The sequence below is a fragment of the Taudactylus pleione genome, unplaced genomic scaffold, assembly GCF_031769625.1.
Source record: "Taudactylus pleione unplaced genomic scaffold, aTauple2 ptg000121l, whole genome shotgun sequence".
Classification (NCBI taxonomy): domain Eukaryota; kingdom Metazoa; phylum Chordata; class Amphibia; order Anura; family Myobatrachidae; genus Taudactylus; species Taudactylus pleione.
The window spans coordinates 14,712,814-14,739,898 of record NW_028284523.1 but is presented as its reverse complement, the minus strand read 5'-3'; the positions used below and the strand labels follow the sequence as shown (position 1 = coordinate 14,739,898).

Here is a 27,085-nt window from a genome sequence, read left to right as displayed (position 1 = left end):
ATGCCCTTTATATTTCACACTTGCCAGTGCTTACTTCTACTACTTGATATGATACTGTATTGCAAGTATCAGTGAAACAAGCTTACGCATGACTACATACACATGTATGGGCACATGTCGATCCCAAAGTGGCATCTTTTGCACTTAGTAATTACCAGCTTGGATTGATACTTAAAAAACAAGTACATGCAGGAGGGTAAGTGGGAGACAAGCTAATTCTACAAATCATGCAGTTTGAGGAGATAACAATATGACAGGTGTTAGCAGTAAACAAACATTGGACTGTAAAGCTATACATGGAATATGAACAATGGCAGCACACCGGAAAAGTTAATAAAGACACAGAATAGGTGTTTGATCAGTAAATACAAAAAACTCCATATTGCAGATATTTGCTTATTACAAATCTGTCCAACACAGTACCAAACATTATGAATCTCTGTGTCGCTACAGTGCCTATAAAAAGTTGCACATTAGAATGCATTCCAGCCTGAAAGCAAATGGATTTGTGTTATCAGCAAAACACATTTTTAGACTAAATTGGAAGTAGTGTTAATGAGATAAGTTACCACAATATAATTCAGTAGTATCGCATAAACAGAGACGACAGGCAAACATTACTCACTGAACTACTCCTCCACGGTGTCTGAGTATACTTGTCATATTGCTTTGGCTTCTCTGTCCTGGATTCTTGGCTTTCTTTCTGGCATTTACATCTTGTTTTCTAAAATAAGGAAACAAGTTGATTGATCAGAAATACTGAAAAGGCATGTGTATAGTATTGTATTGTAAATAACAAATGCCCTAAAGGCTTATGTTTTTACAGAAATGTAAAGGTGACATTAGTAATTCAGTACATGCTAGTGTGAGATGCGGGGTATGGCGATAGCTTTTAGTCATCATGGCCCTACCATCCCTGCTGTGCAGTACTACGATATGTGGCATCGGGCAGCAGGTTGCGGGTCCAGTTTCCCTAGAGTGAGTCCAGGAATCTCAGTGAAGTAGTGACAACACTGTTCGGATACCGAGTGTGATGAGAATGCAAACAAAAATCTACAATGGTTGATATCAAAACTATGTAACAATATAAATGCCTTACTATTATGTGGAGACACTGCCATCATACTCAGCTGCAAACCATTTTTGTTTATTCTGTCGGCAGGTGTGAATGTGTTATTGTGATCTGGTTTGTAACTATCTGTGCTTTTAGCAAACAATCCTGATTGGTTTGCACTGGACCTTGAGCAAAGGTTGTCAATATCTGGGTTTCTAATAGTATACAAAAAATATTTTGCGACACAAGCATGTGTGTACAATATTGTATCGTGGTTAAAAAACACAAATGTAAAACATCCAATATTCAACCAGGCAGCCCGGAGGCCTTATGAGGCCCACATACCGCTGAGATCCGACACGCGAGCATTGCCCGATTTTCTTTAAAAAAAATTTTTACCGCCCAATCATCAAGTAGACATCTGCAGTCAATTAATCCCTCAAGGCCCCAGTTAAGTGTGTTTCCCTGTCCAATAGCAGACGGTACAGTCAGTCGCTGAGGAGGACTTTAAGAAGAGGAGGAGATGGGTATTGGCACCTTTCAGTCACTGCTGGAGGCAGCGAAATCCGCTGTGCACAGACAGAAGACAGCTCAGCATCTCCAGCCAGCACAAGGAGCTGAGGAGAAAAGGCATGCTCCTTGCTATCTGGACTTCAATAAGGAGGATGGGGTTGTCGCAGCTGCTATTTAAGTAAATGGGTTGTGGGGAGGGGGGAGATGCTACCATCAATGCAAACGGTGGAGGGGGATTGGGCAATTATTGGCAGGAAGCTGGTTGGCCATTTGAACAATTACCTAATACATTTCATTGCTCTTGGAGATAACAAGATGCCTTTTGGGGCACACAGGGGGCATAATGTGAATAAGAGCACTACTGTGTGGCATAGTGTAAGAACAGGGTACTACTCTCTGGCATAATGTGAATAAGGGGCACTACTGTGTCATAATGTGAATAAGGGGCACTACTGTGTGGCATAATGTGAATAAGGGGCACTACTGTGTGGCATAATGTGAATAAGGGCACTACTGTGTGGCATAATGTGAATAAGGGGCACTACTGTGTGGCATAATGTGAATAAGGGCACTACTGTGTGGCATAATGTGAATAAGGGGCATGAAGTAACTACTTATTTTTTTCTTTCTAATCTTTTTACTGAACATTTCATTCAGTTTAAAAGTTTAAAATACATACTTTAATATATTTGTAAATTTACTTCTGTACATTATATTAAAACTCAAATATTTGGCACTCCAAATTTGTACTTTTAAAAATCATAGTGCGCCACATAAATAGACAAATCTTTGTTCTCTTCCTTTTCTTAAAGTAAAACATTATTTCCTTGTCAAGTGGCAGCACCCCCATTATTTGATATTAACAATAAAATCTGATTATTAACATGGGGTTCTAATAATAAGTATAAAAACATTTTTTGATTATGTGTGCAGGTATGTATATTTCTCAGTTTTTTGCAAAAATCATATTTGAAAAGTCCTGATGTAAAAGTATGCACACTTAACAGAAGGGAAATTCTGATGAAAATGTCTGAATTCTTTTTTCATTTTAACTGTACCAGCTGTACTCTACAGAACTGAAAATGGCCCTGTCAAAATTAGCAACCACCTTTTATAACTTCTATTAACAGCGGGAAAGTACAGTCATTTTTATATAGCAATGATCTCATTCAAGATCTGGAAGCAAATTTTGAGGTAATATCTAGATGCAGTAATGTATGATTGGAAAAACAGTATTTAATGTGCAAAAGATAAATTTGACTAGCCCGAAGACAAAAGAAAATTGCAGCAGAACCATAAAGTAGAATTATGGTCACGCTACCTCCAGCAGTACAGTGTTTAATGAAAGCTTTACTGTGTATGACACTGCTCACTGTTTCATAACTACAGACCTTTGTGGGACCCCACCAAGGAGTTACTACCATGACACTTGTATTAAGACAGCTGCAGAGCAGGTGATCTCAATTCATTCATGTTCACTTAATAGAGCAGAATGAGGCAGAAAATTGGTACTGACTTTAACGTCTACATTACAGGCACAAAAGATAAAAGGTGGCCTGCTATAAAGGTGGGAACATCCCATTTAATAAAAATGTTGGAGAAACAGTGCACTCATACCTAGATCATGGTCACCTGTAAAAACTTTCATATATACTTCAGGGAATGTGCACATAAAGAGCTTCCTGAGAAACCATAATGGCAATCCACAAGACTTTGAAGTGAGGAAGGTGGAATCAAGAGTCAATAAAAGATTTGTGAAAAAAAAATACCAGAGGATAAGTCAGCAAAACAGTGTTACTTCCATGACAAGCAATCTGGAACTGTCGAGCGTTATAGATGAGACCCATCCGAAAAAAAAAAAGTTGCTCTGACAAAACGATTCATAAAACAGATTGCTGTACTTTGTGGCAGATCTGGTTGGAGAATTAGATATAGGGCAATCTTAATAAATTAAAATATTGTTGTATAAAACATTTCAGGCAGTGGAATGAGTCTTTCAAATGCACTATATTTCATGTAGTGCTAAATTAATTTAGAAAGGAAAGATAACATTAAAAAAAAAAAAAAAAAAAGTAGAACAGCAATTTATCCACAAGCCAGCACTTTTCATCATATGCTAATATTTACCACAGTAATTTAATGCCACAAACTTATTGTTAACAGAGTTTGCTGACAAAATAAGGGAGCCTGCCAAGAACATATTCTTAATAGAAAAAAAATCAGAGTTATGGTATAACATACCTTAGATAACTCTTTTTCTTCGAGGTCCATAGGGTCCACATATTGTAATCTACCTTGGGGGTATGTAGTTGGAGAGGTCCACTGCACCAAACAGCTACAGCTTTAAAGCTCCCAGCATGCACTGGTCCTCCTCACTATATACCCCACCTCCAGCGACAGGCATTCAGTTTGTAAACAAGCATAACGGCAAGAGACGGAAAGTGGAGAAGGAAGTACAATGTACCCAAGAAACACTCTGAAAATACGAAGAGGGAATCAGTGATACAAAAAAAGCAAAGAACAGATCCCAACTGAGGCCAGGTGTGACAGGGTGGGTGCTCTGTGGACCCTATGGACCTCAAAGAAAAAGTTATCTCTAGGTATGTTATACCATAACTCTGATTTTCTTCTTCAGGGTCCACAGAAACTACCTTGGGGACGTCCTAAAGCAGTTGCCTTTATGGTGGGGATGCTCCTGAGCAGAGAGGAGAATCCACGGCCCAAAGGAAGCATCCTGGGAGACAAAAGTATCAAATGCATAGAATTTGATAAAGGTATGGACAGAAGACCAAGTGGCTGCCTTAAACAGCTGTTCAGCCGAGACGCAATGTCTAACCGCCCATGACAGTCTGACAGACAGAGTAGAATGTGCTGTCACCTTGTTAGGAACTGGGAGATCAGCCTGTATATAGACTTGAGTAATAGTCGTACGCAGCCAGCGAGAAAAAGTCTCTTTGTTAGCTGGCCATCCTCGTTTGTGAAACCCATACAACACAAAGAGTGAATCTGATTTCCTGATGGAGCTGGTACGATCCACGTAGATACGAAGGGCTCAAACCACATCCAGGGAAGCTTCACCCGTAGACAGGTTTGAAGACTGAAAAAGCCGGGATTACAATTTCCTCATTTAAATGGAAACGGGATACTACCTTCGGAAAGGTAACCCGCCTTAGTATGAAGGGAAGCTCTATTTTGATGAAGAATCAAATATGGAGAGCAACATGAAAGTGCTGCCAAGTGAGAAACTCTACGAGCTGAGGAGATAGTGTGGAGAAAAAGTGTCTTCGCTGTCAACCATCTGAAGTTCACCTTACCCAAGGGTTCAATGGGGGGAGCTTGCACCGCACTAAGAACCAAGGATAAATCCCATGGTGCAACTGGAGGGACAAACGGTGGTTGCAGTTGCAGAACCCCCCGCAAAAATGTTCTTACATCTGCTAGGGGTGCAATTCTGCACTGGAACAAAACTGACAAAGCAGAAACCTGAACCCTCAAGGTAGCCAGGCACAGACCTAAGTCTAACCCAGCCTGCAGAAAAGTAAGTACTCTTGAAACCTTAAAAACCTTAGGGTCATATTTTGTTTGCGAACACAAATGAAAATATGAATGCCAAATCCTGTGATAGAGGCGAGCTGAAGCAGGCTTCCTTGTCTGGATCAAAGAAGCAGAGAAACCTTTGGCCTTTAAGACGGAAGCCTAAATAGCCACGCCATCAAAGCCAGCCAAGGTAAATCTGGATATAGGCAGGGACCCTGCACTAGCAAATTCGGTCATAGAGGCAGTGGAAGTGGCCTGTCTATGGATAGACATGTCAGATCGGTGAACCAATGTCTCATGGGCCAGGCAGAAGCTATTAGTATTAACTTGCGGCCTTCCTGCTTGAACTTTCTGACGACTCTTGGGAGGGGGGATATCGGAGGAAACAGGTATGCCAACCTAAAGTTCCACCTCACCGCCAGAGCATCCACGAAGGCGGCTGAGGGGTCCTTCATTCTGGAGCTGTACCTGGAGACCTTGTGGTTGTGGCGTGACGCCATGAGGTCTACGTCTGGTAGTCCACACCTGTCCAAAAGGAGTTGAAAGACGTCCGGCGTGTATGTCCTGATGACTTAGGAAGTCCTCTTCCCAGTTGGACTCCTGGGATGAATATTGCCGAGATTGTTGGAAGATGGCATTCAGCACAAAGCAGAATGTTCGCCAGTTCCCTCATGGCTGCCGGACTTCTTGTGTCTCCCTGATGGTTGACGTAGGCCACTGTGGTCACGTTGTCTGACTGAATCTGGACAGGCCTGCCCTGAAGAAGATCCTGCGCCAGACTGAGCGCTCTGTGCACTGCACGAAGCTCCAAGATATTTATTGGTAGGTGACTTTCCTGAGTGGCCCACCTTCCCTGAAAGGTGTGACACCCTGTCACCGCTCCCTATCCTCACAGACTTGCATCCATGGTGAGGAGTACCCAATCTGGGACCCATAGCGGACGACCCTTGTCTAAATGAGTCACCTCCAGCCACCAAGCGAGGGAGAGCCGAACCTCTGGCTAGATGCATATCATCAGAGATTTTATCCGATGATACTGACTATCCCAATGAGACAGAGGCCCTGATTCAGAGCTGGATGCTCTGACAGAGCTCGCTCTGAATCAGGGCCGTTATTTTTATTTTTTTTTAGAACGGCCTCCAGGCCGCTCGCATAGCTGTGGGTTATCACCCACAGCTATAGCTAGCGGCCAGGAAGATGGTCGCGATGGTCAAGATCATTGCGACCATCGGGCTTGCGACGAGAACCTTGTGGTAGGGTCTCGTTGCCGCAAGCCCCAGAGAGATTTCGGCTCTAACAGAGCCGAAATCTCTCCCACTGACATCACTCGTAATGTCAGTGAGGCCGGCCCCAAACGGAGGCGTTCACATGGGAACCCCTCAGTTTGCGCAGCCACTCCCCCGGCCCGCCCACCAAAGGGGGCGTGCTGTCACTCAACATCGAAGCGAAGGATTGCCTATCGCTATCCGGGTCTCGCACATGCACACGACGGATCCAGCTCCGTCGTGCGCATACGCTCTGGGCCACCATCGACCCGGTTGCGAGCGCTCAGCGCTTGTGACCGGGTCAGAATCAGGCCCAGAATCCATTGCTGCAGTGACCCTGAGTGTAACTGGGCATACGCCACCATATCGAATGTGGATAGCATGGAGCCCAGCACCTGCATTGCCAGGTGAACTGACACAATTTGTTTGCAGAATAGACTGCGCACACAAGACTGTAGTGCCGCAATCTTGACCTCTGGTAGGAGACTCCTCTGACCTAGAGAGTCCAGCAGTGACCCAAGTGCACCATCCGCTGAGTTGGAGAAAGAGAAGGCTTTTTCCAATTTACTATTCAGCCGTGCTCTTGCAATGGTCATCTGAAGATGACATTGTAACAACTCTTGCGATTGTGCTAATATCAGGAGGTTGTCCAAACATGGCAGTATCCTGACCCCTTTTCATCTGAGATGAGCCGTCATCATGTTGCTGATCTACCGCCAATCTTAGAAATCTTTGGTGGGATCGTGCAATCGGAACATGAAGATATGCATCCTGTCTATCCAGGGAGACCATAAAATCTATACAAGAAACCAAAAAGGTTTCCCCCAGCACTCAGTATGATATCAGCAATAAGACATGAAAAACTACATGGTGGTAGATAATTCAGAGATCTTAGTCGCATATGTTTGCAAAAATATGTGTAAGCCTCCAGGCCACGTCACGGTGTCTCTGATACTGGAGGTATCTAATTCTAAGTCACAGTCTGGGGCGCGGAACCCCAAAAAGCCAGCAAAGGCCATACACCCCAGGGTAGCACACCAGTGAAAGACTAAAAGTGTTAGTAAGTGTTAATAATAATAATATTAATAAATCAAAAGCTATGTGTTAGGGGGTGATACACTAGTGAAGGGTGTAGTTAAAATGCTAAATAAAGTAGTGTTAGTAAAAATAAGTATTAATAAAGTGCTAAATAGAGTTCTAGTGTGCCACCCCAAAAGCACTCCAGCCATACTAACCCAAGGAGCACCACGCCACAAACTCATCCCCAAAAATAACATACAATCAAGGGCATATATCTGCCCAATGTAAGGCCACATGCTGGCTTTTTGGGGTTCCGCGCCCCAGACTTTGACTAAGATACCTCCAGTATCAGAGACGCCGTGACGCAGCCTGGAGGCTTACACATATTTTTGCGAACATATGCAACTAAGATCTCTGAATTATCTACCACCATGTAGTTTTTCATGTCTTATTGCTGATATCATACTGAGTGATGGGGGAAACCTTTTTGGTTTCTTGTATAGACTTACCCCCCTCCCTTTCATGCACCTGAGTGATATTACTAAGGTGATTGAGCAGCTACCAATTATGCATTGCTAGACCATAAAATCTCCAGGTTCCATTGCCAGCATAACTGACCGTAGGGTTTCCATACGGAATTTGGGCACATGGATGAATCTGTTGAGACTTCAGATTCAGCATAGGGCGATGTGACCCATTTGGTTTCTGATTAAAAACAAATTTGATTAATAACCCCTTCCCTGTTGCGTCACAGGAACGGGTATCATGACTCCTGACCTCAGGAGGACTCCAATAGTCTCCCGGAAGGCCGAAGACCTGACCGGGTCTAAAGACAGGGTTGTCCCAACAAACCTTTAAGGGGGATGTCTCAGGAACGTGATGGCGTAACCTTGAGAGACCACCGCTCGGAACCCAGGCATCTGTCGTGGTCTGATGCCAGGCCTGAGAAAACTGTAGGCGTCGGCCTCCAACCCCGAAACCCCCCAGGGGAGGCCCGCCCTATCAGACAGTGGGCTTACTGTCCAGCTTGGAAGCAGGATGCTTGGTTGACCAGGATTTCTTGGTCTGCCATCCCCTGTGGGAATTATCCTGTCTAGAGGAAGACTGTCCCTTTGCCCTACCCTGTGGGCGAAAGGACCGACCGAACTGACAACTGCCTATACTAAGGGGTAGTCGTAGATGGCAATTCCGCAGATTTAGATGTCGCCAGAAAAGACACAATGTCATCCAGCTCTGGTCCAAACAGTACCTTCCCCACAAAAGGCAAGGATTCCAGAGCTTTCTTGGAACCTGTATCCGCCTTCCAGGTTTTTAGTCAAAGGGTTCTTCGAGCTGCGGCTGATGCTGCCGATAACCTAGAAGCTGAGATACCTGCATCAATGACCGCTTACCCCATATATATAGCTGCTTCTCGTACCTAACAGTGGGAAGACAGCGGTTCTCTGGTAGCATTAGGCATGCTATCCTCCAGAGACTTCATCCATTTTTCCATAGCATTGGCTACCCAGGCTACAGCCATAGCTGGCCTGGTAATAACTCCAGATAATGAAAACACTGATTTTAAATAGTCATCAAGTTTTCCATCTGTAACCTCCTTAAAAGAGGATGCCGCAGGAATGGCTAACGTAGAGTTCTTGATCAATCTAGTCACATGAGCATCTACTGATGGAGGAACTTCCCATTTGTGACATTCACCTTGAGCAAATGGATATTGAGAGGTTAAATTCCTTGTAGTATGGAAATGCTTATTTGAGTAGACCATGCTTCAGACATGAGATTCGTCATTTGCTCAGACTGAGGAAAATAATCTCTAGCCACCTTCTGATACCTAAAGACCAGAGTTTTAGTTTTCGGCGGCACCTCCTCTTCCTCTATACTGAGGACAGATCTAACCGCTCTCACCAGAAAGAGGACATCCAGAGGATGGTCTTCTTCCACTGAGTAAGACCCAGAACTCTGAGTATAAGAGTGTGATGAGGCGGTTGAGTCAGAATCCTGAGGCAATGTCTTAAGAGAACCTCTCTTATGCCCCTGCTTCTTTACTGCCACTGGTCTATTCGCCTGTACCCCCTGATGAGGGGCTATAGACGGCAGCATACTCAGACTAGAGTGAGTAGAAGAATCAAAAAAACAGGGGTTCAAAGGGGACATGAACATAAAAGGATGCAACTGCTGTGGTTATCCCACAGTAGGAGGCAATATCGTGGCAGGAGCACGCGACGCTGTGACCTTGTCCGCTATATGCGACAAAACCTGCTACCAAGACGCCACCCAAGATGGCTCGTGTAAATGTAGCAGATAGGAAAGGTGGCTGTTTACAACAGGCACTACACCACCCATCTTGCGCAAAATCCTGTTCAGACAGGCCTGCCAAACAGGATTTACATGACTTGAGCACCGGAGGCTCACCCTTCTCACCTTTACCCTCAGACATGACAAATGTGTGATCGGTATAAGGTATACATATAAGGTATACAGTACAAATGCAATGTGACCCACTTCACATATGAAAAACCCCACACACCTTTTCAGAGGGATGAGGAGAAACACAGTGATAGGTATAACTGACAGACTGAAAAAACAGAAGACAGTATATATACAGCAGCTAGCATGAAAGTCACATACAATGCATAAATACAAAGATTGCTATTGCAAATTGACTCTGAATCAACTGACCATCCCCGCCAGGGTATTGGCAGGATATAGAGCGTTATAAACCAGACCCAGAGTAGAGCTATACAGGGAGACAGACTAGACCTCTGAGACAACCAACCTGCAGCAGTACGCACAACTGTGTACTGTGTGCGTCTCACAGACGAGATGGTCAGAATTATCAACCCAGAGGCGGGAATCCGTAACCGGAAGTTGTGTCGGGGGAGGAGCGGCCGGGGGAGCGCTTATCTCCCCTAAGTTGCGATGTTGACTGCACAGTTACGCTGGCCTCACAGTAGTAGACGTTAACTAGTGCACTCTAGTGCGTCTACTACCCAACCCCGGCGACAGATGATATGGCCTCAACCATCTTAGTGAATACACGTTACACGAGACCTTCACCCGCAGCAGTTTCTGTTGCATCTCCTACACCGGAGGCTTGGACTGCATCGCCTTATGAGGAATCGCTTACCTGTCATCTCAGTGAATCCGTTCGCAGTCCGGACCCCAGCGACGCTGCTAGCCAAGCCTCGCTGAGGCCCAGCGTTACGGCATCGGCTGAAGGAGTCGCAGTACCTGCGCCTTACTCGGCGCTTCATACTGCTCAACTCAGAAGTTCAAAAAACTAAAGGTAAATCATAAAAGCAAAAAAGCCTAGGCAGTCCCGCTGTTAAACAGGTGCGTCTGAAAACTTGCAGCGCACCAAACAAAAAAACTGAATGCCTGTGGCTGGAGGCGGGGTATATAGGGAGGAGGACCAGTGCATGCTGGGAGCTTTAAAGCTGTAGCTGTTTGGTGCAATGGATCTCTCCAACTACTTACTCCCAAGGTAGATTCAGTGGACCCTATAGAATAAACTAATAATGTTTTCAAGATTTAAATTGGTAAATATTCTCTCTCCATTAAAAAGGATAGTAAAATAGTGAGGCATAAGCAATCCGCAAAACCTAAAAAGAAATGGCTAAAGTAATCTAGGTTGCTCACCAGTTGCTCTTCTAACTGCTTAATGGTCTCATCTTTCTTCTTGGACTCTTCTTTAAGCTGCTGGATCTCTATCAACAGGTCTTCGGTCTTAAGGTAAAAATTCACAAAAATAATTTTAAGGTCAATTAAATGGTGTGGTGTTTGTTTTAGCATAGAAATATTAATCCAAACTTGCCCACCAAGAAATAATACACAACCTAAAAATAAAACAAAGTTATTTTGTTTTCTTTTGCATTATATGTACTTCAACAATTTATTGTTGCTATTTCATAATAACTAGTAGATCTTCAGTATAAAGGGAGGAAAACCTGCTTTGTCATAAACAGGAAAACAAATGCCACATACAAAAATATTTGCATAAAAATAATACATTTTCAGATGGTCTGGGTATACTTGCGTGATATTTCAGTGTCATTTTGTAGCTGCTGTGGGGCTACACATCCCAAGCGTGCCCTGCCTCAGTATCGTTATCAGGGCATGCTAAAACTGTGTCAGGGCATGCTGGGATATGTAGATCAACAGTAGCTAGAGGGCCGCTTATTGCCCTCTACTGATCTACCTAGTTGAACAATACTACAAAACTTCACTGAAGATCAAAACTTGACAAATTACATTAACACAACAAAACCAACAATAAAAAGAAAATAATCTCTGTTGAAATCTTGGATTTTTGCAATGTATGCAGGAGCGACGGGCGTTGTCGCTGACGACGAGCGGGTACACACTGGCCGATGTGGACGATAGGTCGTCCGATCCACATATTGTCTAGTGTGTACCCAGCATTAGTGTTCTGTTCAAAATAACTATTAAAGACTGGAAAGTGACATCTATAGAACTGATAATGGGTGAGATTTCTGAAGGTCCGAATATCAGATTTCCAACTGTCTGTAAAATGGTCTTGTATTTAAATGTTGCTTAAAACTATTTGGATTATGTGCCTAGACCTAGAGGAATATTTGCATAACAGACTATATGAAAGCTTGTATCCAAGGCGGATTAGCAATTTGTTATTCCATCTTATTTACTTACCTTATCAATTTACATAAGTGACATGAATTCCAACAAAAATACTTCCTTTGGTATATAGGCCCTCATTCAGAGGCGGTCGTGAGATGCAAGTGGTCGCACTGAATCAGGACGGCCGCTTGCATCCTGAACGGCCGCCTCCTTGTCGATCGTTAAGCTGTGGGTTACCACCCACAGTTTAACGACCGACTAGGTTGATGGTCGCGATGACCATCGGGGCTTACGACCAGAACCTAAGGTTGGGTATGGGCACTCGTAAGCCCCAGGGAGCTTTCTGCTCTGATGAAGCAGGAAGCTCCCCACTGACATCACTGATGATGTCAGTGCGGCCGCCCAGAAACGGTAGGTGTTCGTAAAGGAACGCCTCCGTTTTGGAAACCACCCCCCCGGCCCGCCTACTAAACGGGGGCAGCTATCGATCAACATCGACAGCCGTTCCTTTGGTAGCGAGCTCTGGAGCGACAGACTCTCTGTCGCTCCAGGGCTTGCGTGCACAGGCCTAACCATCGAGTCGGTTACGAGCGCATCGGCGCTCGCGACCGACTCTGAATAAGGTCCATAGTGTGCAAGTCAACAACTACATGGAACTGGCATGCAGGGCAGTGACAGGTGAAGTTGTTTAGAGTGACTGGGAAAAAGCATTTCCCATTTCTTATTCACTTATCCCTGGTTGGAAAAATATAGCTGTAAAAAGTCAACTTTATGGCACATGCCTAAAGAATTTAGTATTTCCTTAAGCCAAGAAAGTGCCTATTTGGCATGATATATATCAAAGGGCATGGTTATTTGAGCTGAATAATATACATGAAGTAATTAGTGTGTTTATACTCTGCTAATATGTCCAAGATAAATACAATTAATCACTGATATTACTGAACCTGCTATGTATGCTACCTAAATGTTTAAATTGGGTTTTTATACTGAAATAAAACATTTTTAAAATCTGAAAATACTAATAACATTGATAAAACAGATTATGATTAATTATCCTTGATTGGACATTGTTTATATAAATAAATTGCTTTAAGTCGCGTATCCACTAGCAGATATTAATGAGCGAATGCACGATTACGACATTGTAATCGTGCAATTGCTCATTAATCGTGCATGAATCGGGCATGAAAATGTTGAAAACGAACAGTGATGTGAGCTCACGTTGGTGGTTTTCGACATCAATCATCGCCTGAACATGCTGGTAAATCTGCTGATTATGACAGATTGACCATGTTCAGGGATGAGGGAGGGTGTCTACACTGAACAACATAACGTTCAGTGTAGGCACTGCAGGGGAAGAGGAATGACTATACGATTACGAAGTTGTAATCGTACTGTCGTTCCACTATCTGCTAGTGGATATGCACCTTTAGAGTTTGAACAGAAATACATCCATTATTTTGTCCAGTGATTGAGCCTCTGTGGGATTCTGGAGTTCCATCCCAAAAGATTGTCAAAAATCTATGATTCATTGATATAGAGAGATTCTATATACTTTGGGAATTTTTGTCCCTCAAGATTTATTTATTTATCACAAATGTGATATTTTTCATACATATTAGTATATTTTTATACGGTCTAAATAATATTTATTACATAAGCGCATATCCATTTAACTTTGGCAAGTCTGTACCATTTCTCTTTGGCAATTACATACCTTTACAGTTTTCTTTAGTTTTAAACACAATCTTTGGTTACATCTTGGATTGTTTTTATATTCAACTAGGAAGACTAACACTCACATAAATGCTGATGTCAATGAGCTTATTTGGAAATGTGACTATCCAACATCGATCACTTAATCATCCGTTGTTGGAAAACAATTTATCACTACTGCGACAACTAGAAGAATCTGAAATATGGTTTCCTTTAAAATGCTTAAAACCTCAGCTGGTTCCATGTGTACATATTGGGATGTAGTGATGACTGCCGGTCTCAATGACGACAGTGGAATCCCGGCAAGAGATGTAACATAGGGCCTGATTCAGACCCACTCGCGAGCGGCTGTCCGCTCGCAAGTGGGTCAATGTTATGCACTGTGCATGCGCACGACGGAGGGAGCTCCGTCGTGCGCATGCGCCAGACGCGACGAGCGAAGGAAAGTCCTTCGCTCGTTGTGTCCGATCAAAGGGGGCGTGCTGTCAATGTTGATTGACAGCACGCCCCCTTTGGTGGGCGTGCCTCCCTGACGGGGGCGTTCCCACGGGAACGCCTCCCGTCAGAAGCCGGCCCACTGACATCACTAGTGATGTCAGTGGGAGTGATTTTGGCTCTGATAGAGCCAAAATCACTCCGGAGCTTGCGGTTGAAAACCTCAACCGTAGGCTCCGGCTCGCAAATTCGATGGTCGCGATGGTCTCGACCATCGCGACCATCACAATGCACGCTCGTATAGCCTGTGGGTGGTGACCCACAGCTATACGAGCGTCCAGGAGGACGCTCCATGAAAATGGAGGCCGGCCCTCATTCAGAGCGTGCGCTCTGCTCAGAGCGTACGGCTCTGAATGAGGGCCATAGTCGTCTAAATACTGACACCTATGATAATCCCGATGCCTGAATGCCGAGGGGGGGTTTAGTATTAGGGAGTCCAGCGGGGTTAGCGTTATGTTTGGAGGGGGGGGGGGGGGGATTAGGGTTAGGTACCATCAGAGGTTAGGCTTAGGCACCCCCCCGGGAGGGTTAGGTTTAGGGTGCAGGGAGGGGGGGTTAGGATTAGGCACCCCTGGCGGGGAGGTTAGGATTAGGCACTAAGGGGAGATGTTAGGGGGGACAAGGGAGGGTTAATATACTTACCTACCCCGGTCGGGATCTCCTCATGTTGGACATCCACTGTCGGGATTTGAACCGCTGGCATATCAATCCCGATCCGTACATATCATATATTAAAGATAAAGTAGTTGGTTGTGTCTTGGGCATCTTTAGGCACTGTGCATGTGCTAGTCAAACTGCAGCGGTGTAAACCTTTTGACGGATAACATCTACTACCTCTGGCTCAGAGTAACCCTCTTATATACTCCCTTTTCCCTTAACCTGCCTCCTGTACCTGCATACCCCTGTTACTATGTACTCTTCATCTGTATCAATATATACCCGTTATTATTTACCAAGCTGTAACTATGTACCCTCGCCATCTCTACCTATATATCCCTGTTAGTATGTAAAATAAACTTTCTGATTAAAGCCATATACATACTCCCAGATCACTCCTCTCTCAGTAATGCATGTGGCCCCAGACGAATTCAGAAAAATAAAATAATGTATGTTCCAACACTGCCCCTCAGTAAGATATGGGACATCTCTAGGATCTAAAAACCCTCTCCCCACTATCATCATCAGTAAGGAGCATGTTCACAGCTACCAGTCACAACAGGATCCTGCAAAAGAGGGAAGCCAGAGGGAGGTAGGGGTGGTGGTCTGAATTTAGGTTAGCTGGGCCGGGCTCTATTCTGTGCAAAATCTGTAACACATTCATGGGCAGCTAAATTCTGTGTACGGCCTCCTGGAACCCTGTATTAGCCTGCCTGACAGAAATGTAGCCCATGGGGAGTAAGTGGACCTTTCAATTCCTTGGCGTCTCAACTTGAGAGGGCAGCTAAGAGTTGCTGTACCTCGTTTGCCGGGCTCTGGCGGTGTATATGGGAGGCTGTGGGGGCTAGTGTGCTCCTCTATTCAGCACTCACTGTTCACATTCAGTGGCTGTGAGGAGAGGGGTGTGTCCACACTGTATGTCAGTCCTAGCAGCCACTTTAGGATGGTTATAACTTATATTATAGATGGCTATTATGGTTGTGAATAATTGTTTCTTGTGAGGCTCTGCTTGGCTACTAAATCCTGCATACTTATCACTTTCCATGAACAAATACATAAATAACTAGAACAAAAAAAAAAAAACTTAAAAGAAATGGATTACTTGAAATATATAAACCTCATGAAAACAAATAATTACTGGTCATTTATATAGCTCCTTTAAAATTCTGGAGAAACAAATAAGAAAAAAAAATGGTTACTGAAAAGGAATTTGTTCATACAGCTGTAACCGGCAATAAAGCCATGGTTAGAAAACTGCAATAGTAAATAATTACATATTGTCCTGCTTTACTGCTCTGTGATTTTTATTCAATCTGTCAGTACTAAGTAGTGAGGAATTGTTTCCTCTATGGTGTGATTTCTGATATTTTCACTCTGAATCTAGAAGTTGTGGTACCTCCAACTAAATGACTATTTATTATAGGGCAATGGAACAAGGACATGTGCTAGACATTTAGCTTAACATGCTATTTCTCTTTAAATAGATCTAGTCTTTCATGCCAAGACAAGTCTAATTATACTGCACATAGCTTGTCCTTTCCCCAACATTAATCTTTAGTAGAAAAGAATAAACCAGAAACAAACTAAGTGCAACAGTCTCCTCATATCAAGCATGCCTTTAACGAAATACATCCACAGTGTTTTACAAAATGTAATATGTTTATATCCCTTGCGATTGCATTCGGAGACACATTGAAGAAGGAGACAAAAATCCAATTAATCTTGAAAGACACCAGGTTAGCTACTAGATTACGTTTTTGTACATAAAGTATTTTCTACCAAAATAACTATTTGCTAGCCCTTAGCTTCCAAATAATTTACAGGCGGGCATGGATGACTGAAATCTGTGCAAACTCACTTGTCAAATACACAAAACAACATAATAAAGCTTTCAACACAAATGTAAAAACACTAGCCAATCCTTAGCTATCTTCCTTAAAATCGTATATACTGGCTGCAAATGTATGGTGCACAAACACATTACATACTGTAGAAAAAAAATGAATTACTATGGTAGCACATTGATCAGCACTGCTGGTTTATATGTATGGCGTGTGCATGTTCACCCCATGTTTTTGCGGGTTCCCTTCGGGTGCTACAGTTTCCTTCAATACAGGTTAATAGGCTTTTGACAAACTGGACCCAGATGTATGTGTGAATAGACTGTCATCTCCAAAGGGGTAAAGACCCATGTGTTTCATTAACAAACCATATACAGCGCTGCATAAAATATAAATGGTAAATACTGCTGTATATGAAAGTTGTCTTCTGGAGCAAGTCCTAATTACAACATTTGTCCCATAGGAGGGTCACTAACCATTTACAGTATAAATGCTGATTATACAATAGCTCCTTCACATTGGTTTTTTTATACAACGTATTTATTAATAATTTTGTCAATTTTTATCTATTGCCACATCAGTTTCTCTGGTTAGTACTTATTATCTATATCATTTTATTTAAGCCAAGCGATGGTTTCTATATTTTATGTGTTTGGTATTAGTATCGGGACTGACAATCGCATAACCGTCTGCTTCGTACTGAGCCTTTACTGGCACCATAAGAATAAATAATAATACATTTGACAAAACTATGCCAGACATTTTCAAATTCAATATATATCAGGGCCAAGATGGCACAAACAGGATACTTTTCAGAGTCCTTTAAAGAGGTCTATGATATTAAGGGTCATATATAAAGGGTTCCAATCAGGTAGGTGAGAAGGTGCAACCATCCAGTAACAAACTAACCTGCTACACAAATCGGTCAGTACACTGTGCTACCATTTGACATCAGAAGGCAGGCAGAGAAGTTTAAATACTATGGTCATGGGAATGTTTAATACAATAATTCATAGCAGATTGCTAAATACTCTTCTAGGCAGATTAGCAGACATATATATATATAAAAAAAAAATGTCTACCTTTGAAATAGCTGTTGTATATTGCCACGTAGATACTGTAAAGGGTTACTTTTAGGTTGTCTTAGCAAGGAATGTGTCAATCAATCAGACTTTCAGTTTGAGGCAGAATTCTTATTTGTCTGCGTGGGTGCTGTGTAACTAACATAAGTATGTCATATGTAGAAAATGAACTGCTAAATGATTTGTATTGACAGTATATTGCAGTATGTAATTATTGCATGGAGCACCCTCTGAAGGGTATGCATAATCTATTTACTTCAGCTATATAAAAGGGAACAAGGGGGGTTGGGTACGGGACGCCAGAGATCGGGATCCCGGCGGACAGAATTCTGATTTTGGCATCCCAACAAGCTTAGGATACAGACACCTGTCTGTCAGTATCCTAATCCTCCCCCTCTTCCTACCTATAAACCTAACCCTCTCTCTCTCCGCTGCCTAAACCGAACCTTCCCCTAGTGCAGTGATTTTCAACCTTTGTCAACTGGAAACACACAACGCAAGCTTTTAAAATTGCCAAGACACACCATCCGGCGATCCGGCATTCGCGACCGATGAAAAAACATACATATTGGCTCCCACATAAAAAAAAAAACAAAAACACACATACATTGGCCTCTGCAGGAATAAAACACACATACTGTACATTGGCCCCAGAGAAATAAAACACACATACATTGGCCTCTGCAGGAATAAAACACACATACTGTACATTGGCCCTAGAGAAATAAAACACACATACATTGGCCTCCACAGGAGTAAAATGCACATACATTGACCCCAGAGAAATAAAACACATACATTGCATCTCACAGAAAAATATAACATTGGCTGGACGCCTCAGAAAAAAAAAAAAAACATTGCCCCCCACAGGAAAAATAATTACATCAGCTGGCCACACCGAATAATTATAAACCACATTGCTCCCCACACAAAAACAAACAAAAAAAAACACTGGCTGACGTCTACAGAAAAAAACCCACATTGCGCCCCACTCCTCAAAAAAAAAAACCCAGCAAGTCACATTGGCTCACACAAGAATAAATATAATTTTTTTTGGCATCTACCTGTGACTCGTCAGCTGACAGTGCAGAGCTGTCAGCACAGCAAACTGCGGGCAGGTGGGTGGAGCGGACGGGATGACTGGCTGGCTAAGCGGGTGGAGTGGGCGGGATGACTAGCTAGCTGAGCGGGCAGGTGGCGGACGAAGCGGGCAGGATGACTGGCTGGCTGAACAGGCAGGCAGCGGGCGGGATGACTGGATGGCTGAGCGGGCATGCGTGACCTGTGATGTCACGCTGCTGCGCCTACAGAGGTTATGGCCCGGGCGGGCCTGAGTTCCCCAGAAGAGCTCAGCGGCAGTGCTGCCCGGGCCGCACTGACTGCACTGAAGCAATCTGATCGGCGGCTCTGAGAGCCTCTGACAGCGAGCTCCAACGGCGGCACAATAAACAACTGCCTGCGGCACACTGGTTGAAAACCGCTGCCCTAGTGCCTAAACCTAAACCTCCCCCTAGTGCCTAACCCTCCTCCTAACTCAAGTACTTACAGTCGGGGTCCCGGCATTCTGACAGGTGTTGGGATTCTGGCGCCGGCATTCTAAGCACCAGCACCTCGACTGTCGGTATTATGGCAGCATTCCAACGAGGTAAGCTATTATTTAAGCATTTTGGGAATGTATTTTCAGATGTAAATGCTCTTGACTGTAATAAACTACCACTATTCTAAAAGAGACTGATTACAGACATCGATATTTTACAACACAGCATATTATTCGAAATAAAGGACAAGAAGTCAAGACATTACTTTGAAGAGCTGCTACTTCACTACATGATCTAATACCTTGTATTTGAGAGGGGAGATCCAGGGTTTTTTTTATTATTTTTTTGTGATTTTCAGTAACCTCATTTTTCTATATTTCTTTGAAAGCAGTGACCTTACATAACATATTACTCTGTTCTCAAAATATTTTAATTGTGACATTCATTTATCCTCATTTAAAATAATAATGGTGGTATTAAGACAATTGTGGGAGTGAAACACCTGTATATAGTATTGTGCAATATTAAGTATTATAATAGCTGAATAGGTTTGTTAGCAATTGCAAGTGTTTATAAACATCTACCTTCCAAAGTGTAGGGGTGTCCTGTGGTTCTGGTGTACAAGGTACAGACAGCTGTATATCTTGCAGTGGCGATTCAGAGTCCTCTTCCTATGTAAAATTAAGCACAATAAAAAGCTTAATGGATGAACAGACAAATAATAAATTTAAAAAAGCTGTAGGTTTGATCCTGTTTACTTCAAAGATTTCTAATATTTGTTTAATTTACTGTGGACACATGAAGAAACAGATTCAATATGCACAAACATAATGTAATAGGTTATCTGACAAACTTCATCATTTGAACTTTATATCTTACATAGTCAGTATTTTAGACATTGTCTAACTTGTGCATGCTGCTATAGCTGTAATTGATGGAGACAGAAAGACATCCTAGTTATCTATAAGACAAATTAGCAGATGAAACTTAAGCCAAGACTGATATTTTTACTGCTGAGTGACATGATCATGGCCGATTAGGCCACACAAATCTACCTTACACTGCGGCCATTATGCACATAGAGTTTAACCACATTCATTCTACAACTGCATAGATTGAATATAATGCATCACGTGCCAAAGACAAACTAAAGCTATTTTCTGAAAAGTCTGAAAATCAACTGCATCAACAAACTACAGATATTGATGTTGGAATATGATCAGCCCAAAAAGTGGGATAGAAACAGTTTAGGAAGTGATTCAAAGAAATCCCTAGAAAATTGATTTAACACTGTGCTCTGATGGATGGGTGGGGGGGTTGGGTGGAGATGAGGTGGGGAGAGGTGGTCTGTGCGCAGCTTTCCTTAGAGGTGTCCGGTCTCTAAATAAGCATATGAAGGTGAGAATAGGTAGTGCTGCACAAGTGAGGATGGTGGAAGGTAAGGGGCGGGGGATTGGGAAAGGGCAGCAGGGAAGAAATCCCTGCCCAATTGGACCTTACAGTCTACATTCTCTAGCACACACCCACTAATATATTTTTGGACTTTACTATGCACTGTGTTTTGCACAATGACCGTGATCAATAGCATATACTGTGTTTTGTCAGGAGAATGCATGCTGTATTGTCTTATCCAGTGTTCTTCCCAGGCTGTTTTTTGCGGGTGCACCACCCGGCACTTTGGAAGCCTGCAAGTAGGGACAGTATCTGGGAGCTGTGTAAAACAGACCAGATCCTACAGACTTTGCAGCTTTATCATAATCAGACTGGGCCTCTGATAAGAAGAGGATAATTAATATATAAAATGTTATCTCAAGTTTAAATCATTGTAAGGTCAGGGGTTAAAACATTTTATTATTGCGAAGGCCCCATCCGGCTACTTCTTGATGCCACCCGGCTGGAAAAATTTTCTCAGGAGGACACAGCTATCTGTAAAATGATAACTTCAATGTTTTAATGCTCTATGGTAGCTTTACACTGAATACTGGTCAAAAAGTATGCTAATCTATGGCTTCGCAAATATCTGATGTAGTAGGCTCTGAGTACCTGTATGGGATGCGAAGAAAGCCTTGTATTGTTGCTGGCTGCGTTGTGCTGTTCTAAAACTGCACATTATGGCTGAGCTGGTAATTGAATCCCCCCATAAAGGTCTAATATATGTTATTTAATGCAAGCATTTAAGGAGTTTTACAACTGTAGTTCAGATGGAGTAAGTTTTGTGCATCTTAGATAGTAGGAATAAAAGGGAGGTATAGCAACTTTAGAGAAGACATGTAATAGGATAAAAAAAAAAAAGGATATACTTCTCTACCTGAATAATACCCCTTTTACACCAAAATCCCTGGGTCTGACCCGGGATTTGGAACACGTTTCCAACCCGGATCAGACCCGGGGCTACCCCCTTTTACACTGCGGCGCCGACCAGGGCTATGCCCGAGTCGGCACCGTTCACACCTGACCCGGGTCAGCACTGACCCGGCTGCCCGGCGAAGGTGACCATCGCTTTTTCCCCTCCCTCCCCCCTCCGTGACCTACTTACCTTATCCTGCAGCGGTCCGGAGTCAGGGAGAGCAGGTGGGATGCGCTGCTTCGTGTCGCTCGGGCAGGCGCTGCTTGCAGTGACCGCTTGGAGATGATGTAATCTCCAAGCGCCACTGAAGCCGGCCAATCGGGCAGCATGCAGCGCGACCCGGGTCATCGTGAGCTGGGCCGCGCCGTTTACATTGCAGGGTGACACGGGAACAACCCGCTTTCAACCCTGCAATAGAGCAGGGTCGGATCCCCTGGTCTCTGGACCCGGGTTGATCCGTTCACACCGACTAATTTCCCGGGATTATGCGCGCTCACGTGCATCCACCCGGGATATTTCAGTCGGTGTGAAAGGGGTTTAATAGGGACTTATCAATGTTGTGCAATTACTGCTTGTTAAAAGAATTTATGAGCAAAAGTAAAATACTTGTATTCAAGCCTTTTTATAAGGCTGCATGAGAGAGAACAGAACGTGTTCTTATTGTAAAGCTTACAAATGGTGAGCTTCATTCTGTAAGAACTTCCAAACTTTACTCATTGGCATAAAAGTATAATCTGACTACCCATGGCGTGTATGGAATTATGGTGACTGAACGTCTCTATTTAATGCAGCAGTTTTGGGACTTCAAATGTAGTTCAATAAATAAACTGATAAATATATGTTCCTCGAGACAACAAACCTAAAGTTTTTTTTGCACTGATAAGGGAATTCTAGGCATTTCTGCTGTATTTACCCATAGTTAATGAAATCAACATTCCAAAAAAAAAAATGCATAATATAAGCAACACAAGTAAAATTTGATTATGAGGTTTAAAATAGATATGATATGGAGAAATAACCTACTCAGGTACAATTAGTTAGCTGATCAGAGCAATTTCTAAACTCTAAAATCTTGTTTAGATCCCTCACGTTTCAAATAATTAGAAAACGTCTCGTTACTGACGTAGAGTTCCTGATTTCACATTGTTTTTTTTCCTTCTTGTGTATAACAAATTCAAACAAACAACAGAGTCAACTACAACAGTACAATTACAGAGATTTAAAAGCAGTGTGGCACATGGCAAACTACATGACACTTTTATTTCTGTGCTGAAAGCAGGGTTTGAAGGCGTCTGCATCCCACGCAGTCAGTTAATGGAACTGCAATCAAAAGTTAGATTGTTCTTTAACTAGGACAGCCTGGCTGGTTGCATCATCAGCTATATCTTAAAATAGTAGTGTTCACCATGTTAGAGGATTAACCTACCCGCAAATTAATATACAATATGGTCTTGCTCACCATACCAATCCTCTTGATAGTGGATATACGTTACCCAATCAGTGACATTGCAAAATATTTAATATAAAAGACAAAATGACAGAGAGCTTTGTATGCTTACAAAAAAATTAAGGGAATCTATATAATAAAACGGACTACTGATAAAAATTAGACACATCTAACGTACACTGCGCATGCCTCAGAGATTGATCAAACACAGCCTAACGGGAAAATGAAATACCCTCGCCACAAAGAATGCTTTTTTTTTTTTTTTTTTAATTGATTTATTGTGCAACATTTTCCTTCAGCTGTCAAGAAAAGACAAAGAAGCCACAAGCCAAGGAGGATCCACCCTCAGTAGCACCTTCTCTCTTTTTTTAATTTTCATTGAGATAAGTTTTGTAGTTACTTTTGAAGATTATATTTATAGAAAATGCAGGTGTTTGGTTGAAAATTGGTTTGATGACAAAATAATAATTAAAAAGAAAATGTTGTGATTAATAATAACTTAGTAATCATGCTAGGAGTAGAAGTTATCGGAAACATTCTTCTTATTCATTTTGTGGAATACCATTTAGAATTGTATTTAAAAATTCGGACATCCATAGAGCTGGGACATCAGCTGTCAATTAATTCTGAAGTTTGTGGGTGGGGCAGGACTGGAAACTGAAATCCAGTTATTTCACAATTTGACATCCAAATGCAGGAGGCGGCAAATATGCCACAGAATAGTTTTGAAAATTGCACGAATCTAAAAGAATGACATATGTTGATATAGGAGAACTTTTTTTTACAAATATAACTTCCCCCACCTCTGATATACCAACACTGCCATCACAATTAGCCAACTAAACTCGCAAAATCTTGGTCTTTCACATTTTCACGTAAGCAGGATAAACCATCAATGAAGAAGGGGATGGGTACGGGATACCGGAACTCGGGATCCTGGCAGTCATAACCCCAACGCCAGCATCCTGACCAGGTTACAATCCCGACCCCTCCATGTAAGTAAGCCCAACCGAACCCCTGACACTACCCCCTACCTCCCCGCAGCCTAAACCTAACCTGCCACCTGCAGCCTAAACCTAACCCTTCCCCTATTGTCTAACCCTAACCCCAGTACTTTCCGTCAGGATCCTGGAGGTCAGGATGCCGACGCCGGTACTCTGATAAGTTTCGGGAACTTGGCGTCGGCATTCTGAACGCCGGAATCCCAACGGTCAGAATTATGACTGCATCCCATGAAGAAGTGGGGTGAAAGTGTCGATCATAACCTTGTCAAATCAAATTGACTGAGGTACTAATTAAGTCACATGTGGTCAAGCATGGCTAACATTAAAACCTGGACTGTTAGGTTGCCTTGAGGACAGAGTTTGGGAACCTCTGGTTTAAGGCATTTCATAAACCACTTAACTGTCTCATATTTTTCCAAGGGCAGGATAGAGCATGGTGTAGGATGATGATCGAAACTCTTTGCTGTGATGATGCCTGGGAGAGGGGCAGCTATCGGGACATTGTGGGGGCAAAGCCGCAGCCAGCACCAGATAAAGGGTTGGGGTGGGGGAGTGTCTTTCAAGTGCCCAATCACTGAGGCCACAGTGATCAGATAAACTGTGGGGCAGAGACAAGCTATTATGGGCAGGGGCTGGCTGGCAACTTTTAGCCTGCGGGCAAATGCATGCAGGCGGCCCTGGCAGAGGAGTAGCGTGTAGCCAGGGTGTCCGGAGCACGTGCGTGCTACGGCGCCCCCCTCTCAAGTGTTCCAGGGAGGAGGCAGGTCCATATGGGATTAATGTAAAGTAAATCTAGTGCCCGAACACTGTGACCACAGCACTGTAGGGTGCTGATGGACTGTCCGATCACAGTGACAAATTGAGGGTGAAGCCATGTGTGCAGAGGGGCCGGGAGACTGGTACCTGCTAGAATATTATCTTCTGGCAGCCGCCAATTGGGCTTTTCTGACTGGTCGCGCATCAGATGCGACCAGTTCAGGTAAAGCTCAGCCTGGCGTGCTTGCATCCGATGTGACCACACCAGGCAAGTGGTTGAAAGTCCCTCTTTCAGTGGTGTCCTTTGTTGAAACACACACCCTATTCCTATCCTTATTAATATGGTCACCTAGTTGTCTGTCTATATGCTTCCATAGCTTCTTCTGTATATATTTATGTAGTGTTTTTTTTTCTCTATGACTGACAGGCATTTATTTAAAAGCTTTGGAGGCCAAAGTTGATAAAAGAAAAAGATTCACAAAAAATTCAAAGAGAAAACACATTGATAAATTGTAAATTACCAATGAAATGCTGAGAATGAGAAACAATGCATGGGCATGAATCTAGTGGTTCAAGGACAAACAACGATTTAGTGATGATATAGATCTCTGTAATATACTGGTGGCTGCGTTATCCATTAGTGTTGAACATGAGCAGTTCAGTGGCACATCATCCCCTGTTTTAAGTTGTGATATCTGTCTGAAAAGCTCATGGAAAATTATTTTTAAGAATACCTCTGATTGAATATAGAGGAGAAATAGATAGTACAGTTAAAATGCAAGGTCATCAGAGCATGTTACTTTGTTTAGCTGCAAGGTGAGTGGCAGCATATGTGCAGAGCTTATATAATAAAGGATTTATTCTGCTATATCTATATACTTTTTAATAATTCCTGCTCACCAAATGTGTGCTGCTTAACATAGGGAGATTCCCCAAACATGTACACCACCGTGCAGATTGCAAAATGTCGTAATTCATTTTCTAAATATAATGGTTACTGCAAACACAGGGCAGACAAGTAAGCAGCAGACAAATATATATAACTAAATATATACATGGTGTGCAATGTTAGAGAAAAACTCACTTGTTGCAGTAGACGTTTTAACTTTAAAAGCTGTGTTTTAACTGTTGTGCAGTCTTGGACCATGTGACAGAGAGTCATTTCATCAAGCATCACTGTATTTTCTCGTAAGCCCATCATCTGTGTAGATCGTGGTGACTGTGGGTAAAAGCTGGGACTGCCATAGTTCTTTCTATGATCGGTTGGAGACTCTAGGTAAGTAGATCCCCTGAAATAAAAGAATATTAATATTTTATTCATTTCTCTGTTCTGGCCATTTTCCTGTGTAAGTATGGATCCCACCGTATAATGCACCTTGTTATAAATTGAAGATTCTCTATGGTGCATATTACAGTATATCTCCATTACCAAGAAAATAAAATGTTCAGTACATTTTATGTCTATATGGGGTTAACAAGAAAGAAATTGCATCAATCAGTCTATATTATAGAAGACTGTTAATTTGACAATGGGCTAAAGAGCAATGAGTTGGGTGGTCACACATATGCAGGGTGCACCCAACCCATGGATGAGTGCAATTATAATTAAACAGTGAAATTGAAAACATTGATAATACTCAATAGGAGCAGGACAGTAATCTAGTATAGGATAAATGTTGTTTAACCGAACATAACATTGAGACATTGATCAATGGTTGCTTTTCCAGCATAAGTCATTTACACACCAAGGTTTTTCATGCTATGCACAGTACATGAAATATTGAAGTTTTTAAACAACATTTCTTCTCACCTCCAAGCTTAACCTTTCAGAGAAAGATCAATAGTTAAAACACTAGATGTTAGGCAACGGCAGATAGATACTAGATAGATAAAATAATACGGCAATATATTAAAATATAAAAATCACATCAAACTTATCAGTTAAAGTAAGCAGTAACAATACTAGTTTATAATTACTCCTGAAAAAGAAGGGTACATCAAATATGTGTACTAATAATAACAGTGCGCTACACTCAGTTGCCACTTTATTAGGTACCTGTAAACCTGATTGCCAGCGCAAATATCTGATCAGCCAATAATATGGCAGCAACTCAGGCTGATGGTTGTTGACTAATGGTGGTGGGAATAATTTCTTGGCACACACATTAGCCCATTGATACCAATTAAGCATTGTTTATGTGCCACAGACTTCCTCAC

At 42.6% G+C, this 27,085-nt stretch overlaps 1 protein-coding gene across 3 annotated transcripts in view; it reads right to left on the bottom strand.

The window, feature by feature from the left end:
* The window catches only part of CCSER2 (coiled-coil serine rich protein 2), a 172,117-nt gene that overhangs the window by 34,784 nt on the left and 110,248 nt on the right, over positions 1-27,085 (bottom strand). For all 3 annotated transcript variants that reach the window (XM_088472236.1, XM_088472237.1, XM_088472238.1), the window contains exons 6-9: positions 25,953-26,157; positions 19,899-19,985; positions 11,026-11,112; positions 626-724 (exon numbers count right to left, since the gene is read on the bottom strand). In XM_088472236.1, the coding sequence (XP_088328362.1) occupies positions 626-724; positions 11,026-11,112; positions 19,899-19,985; positions 25,953-26,157 (478 nt within the window). The remainder of the gene's footprint in view (positions 1-625; positions 725-11,025; positions 11,113-19,898; positions 19,986-25,952; positions 26,158-27,085) is intronic.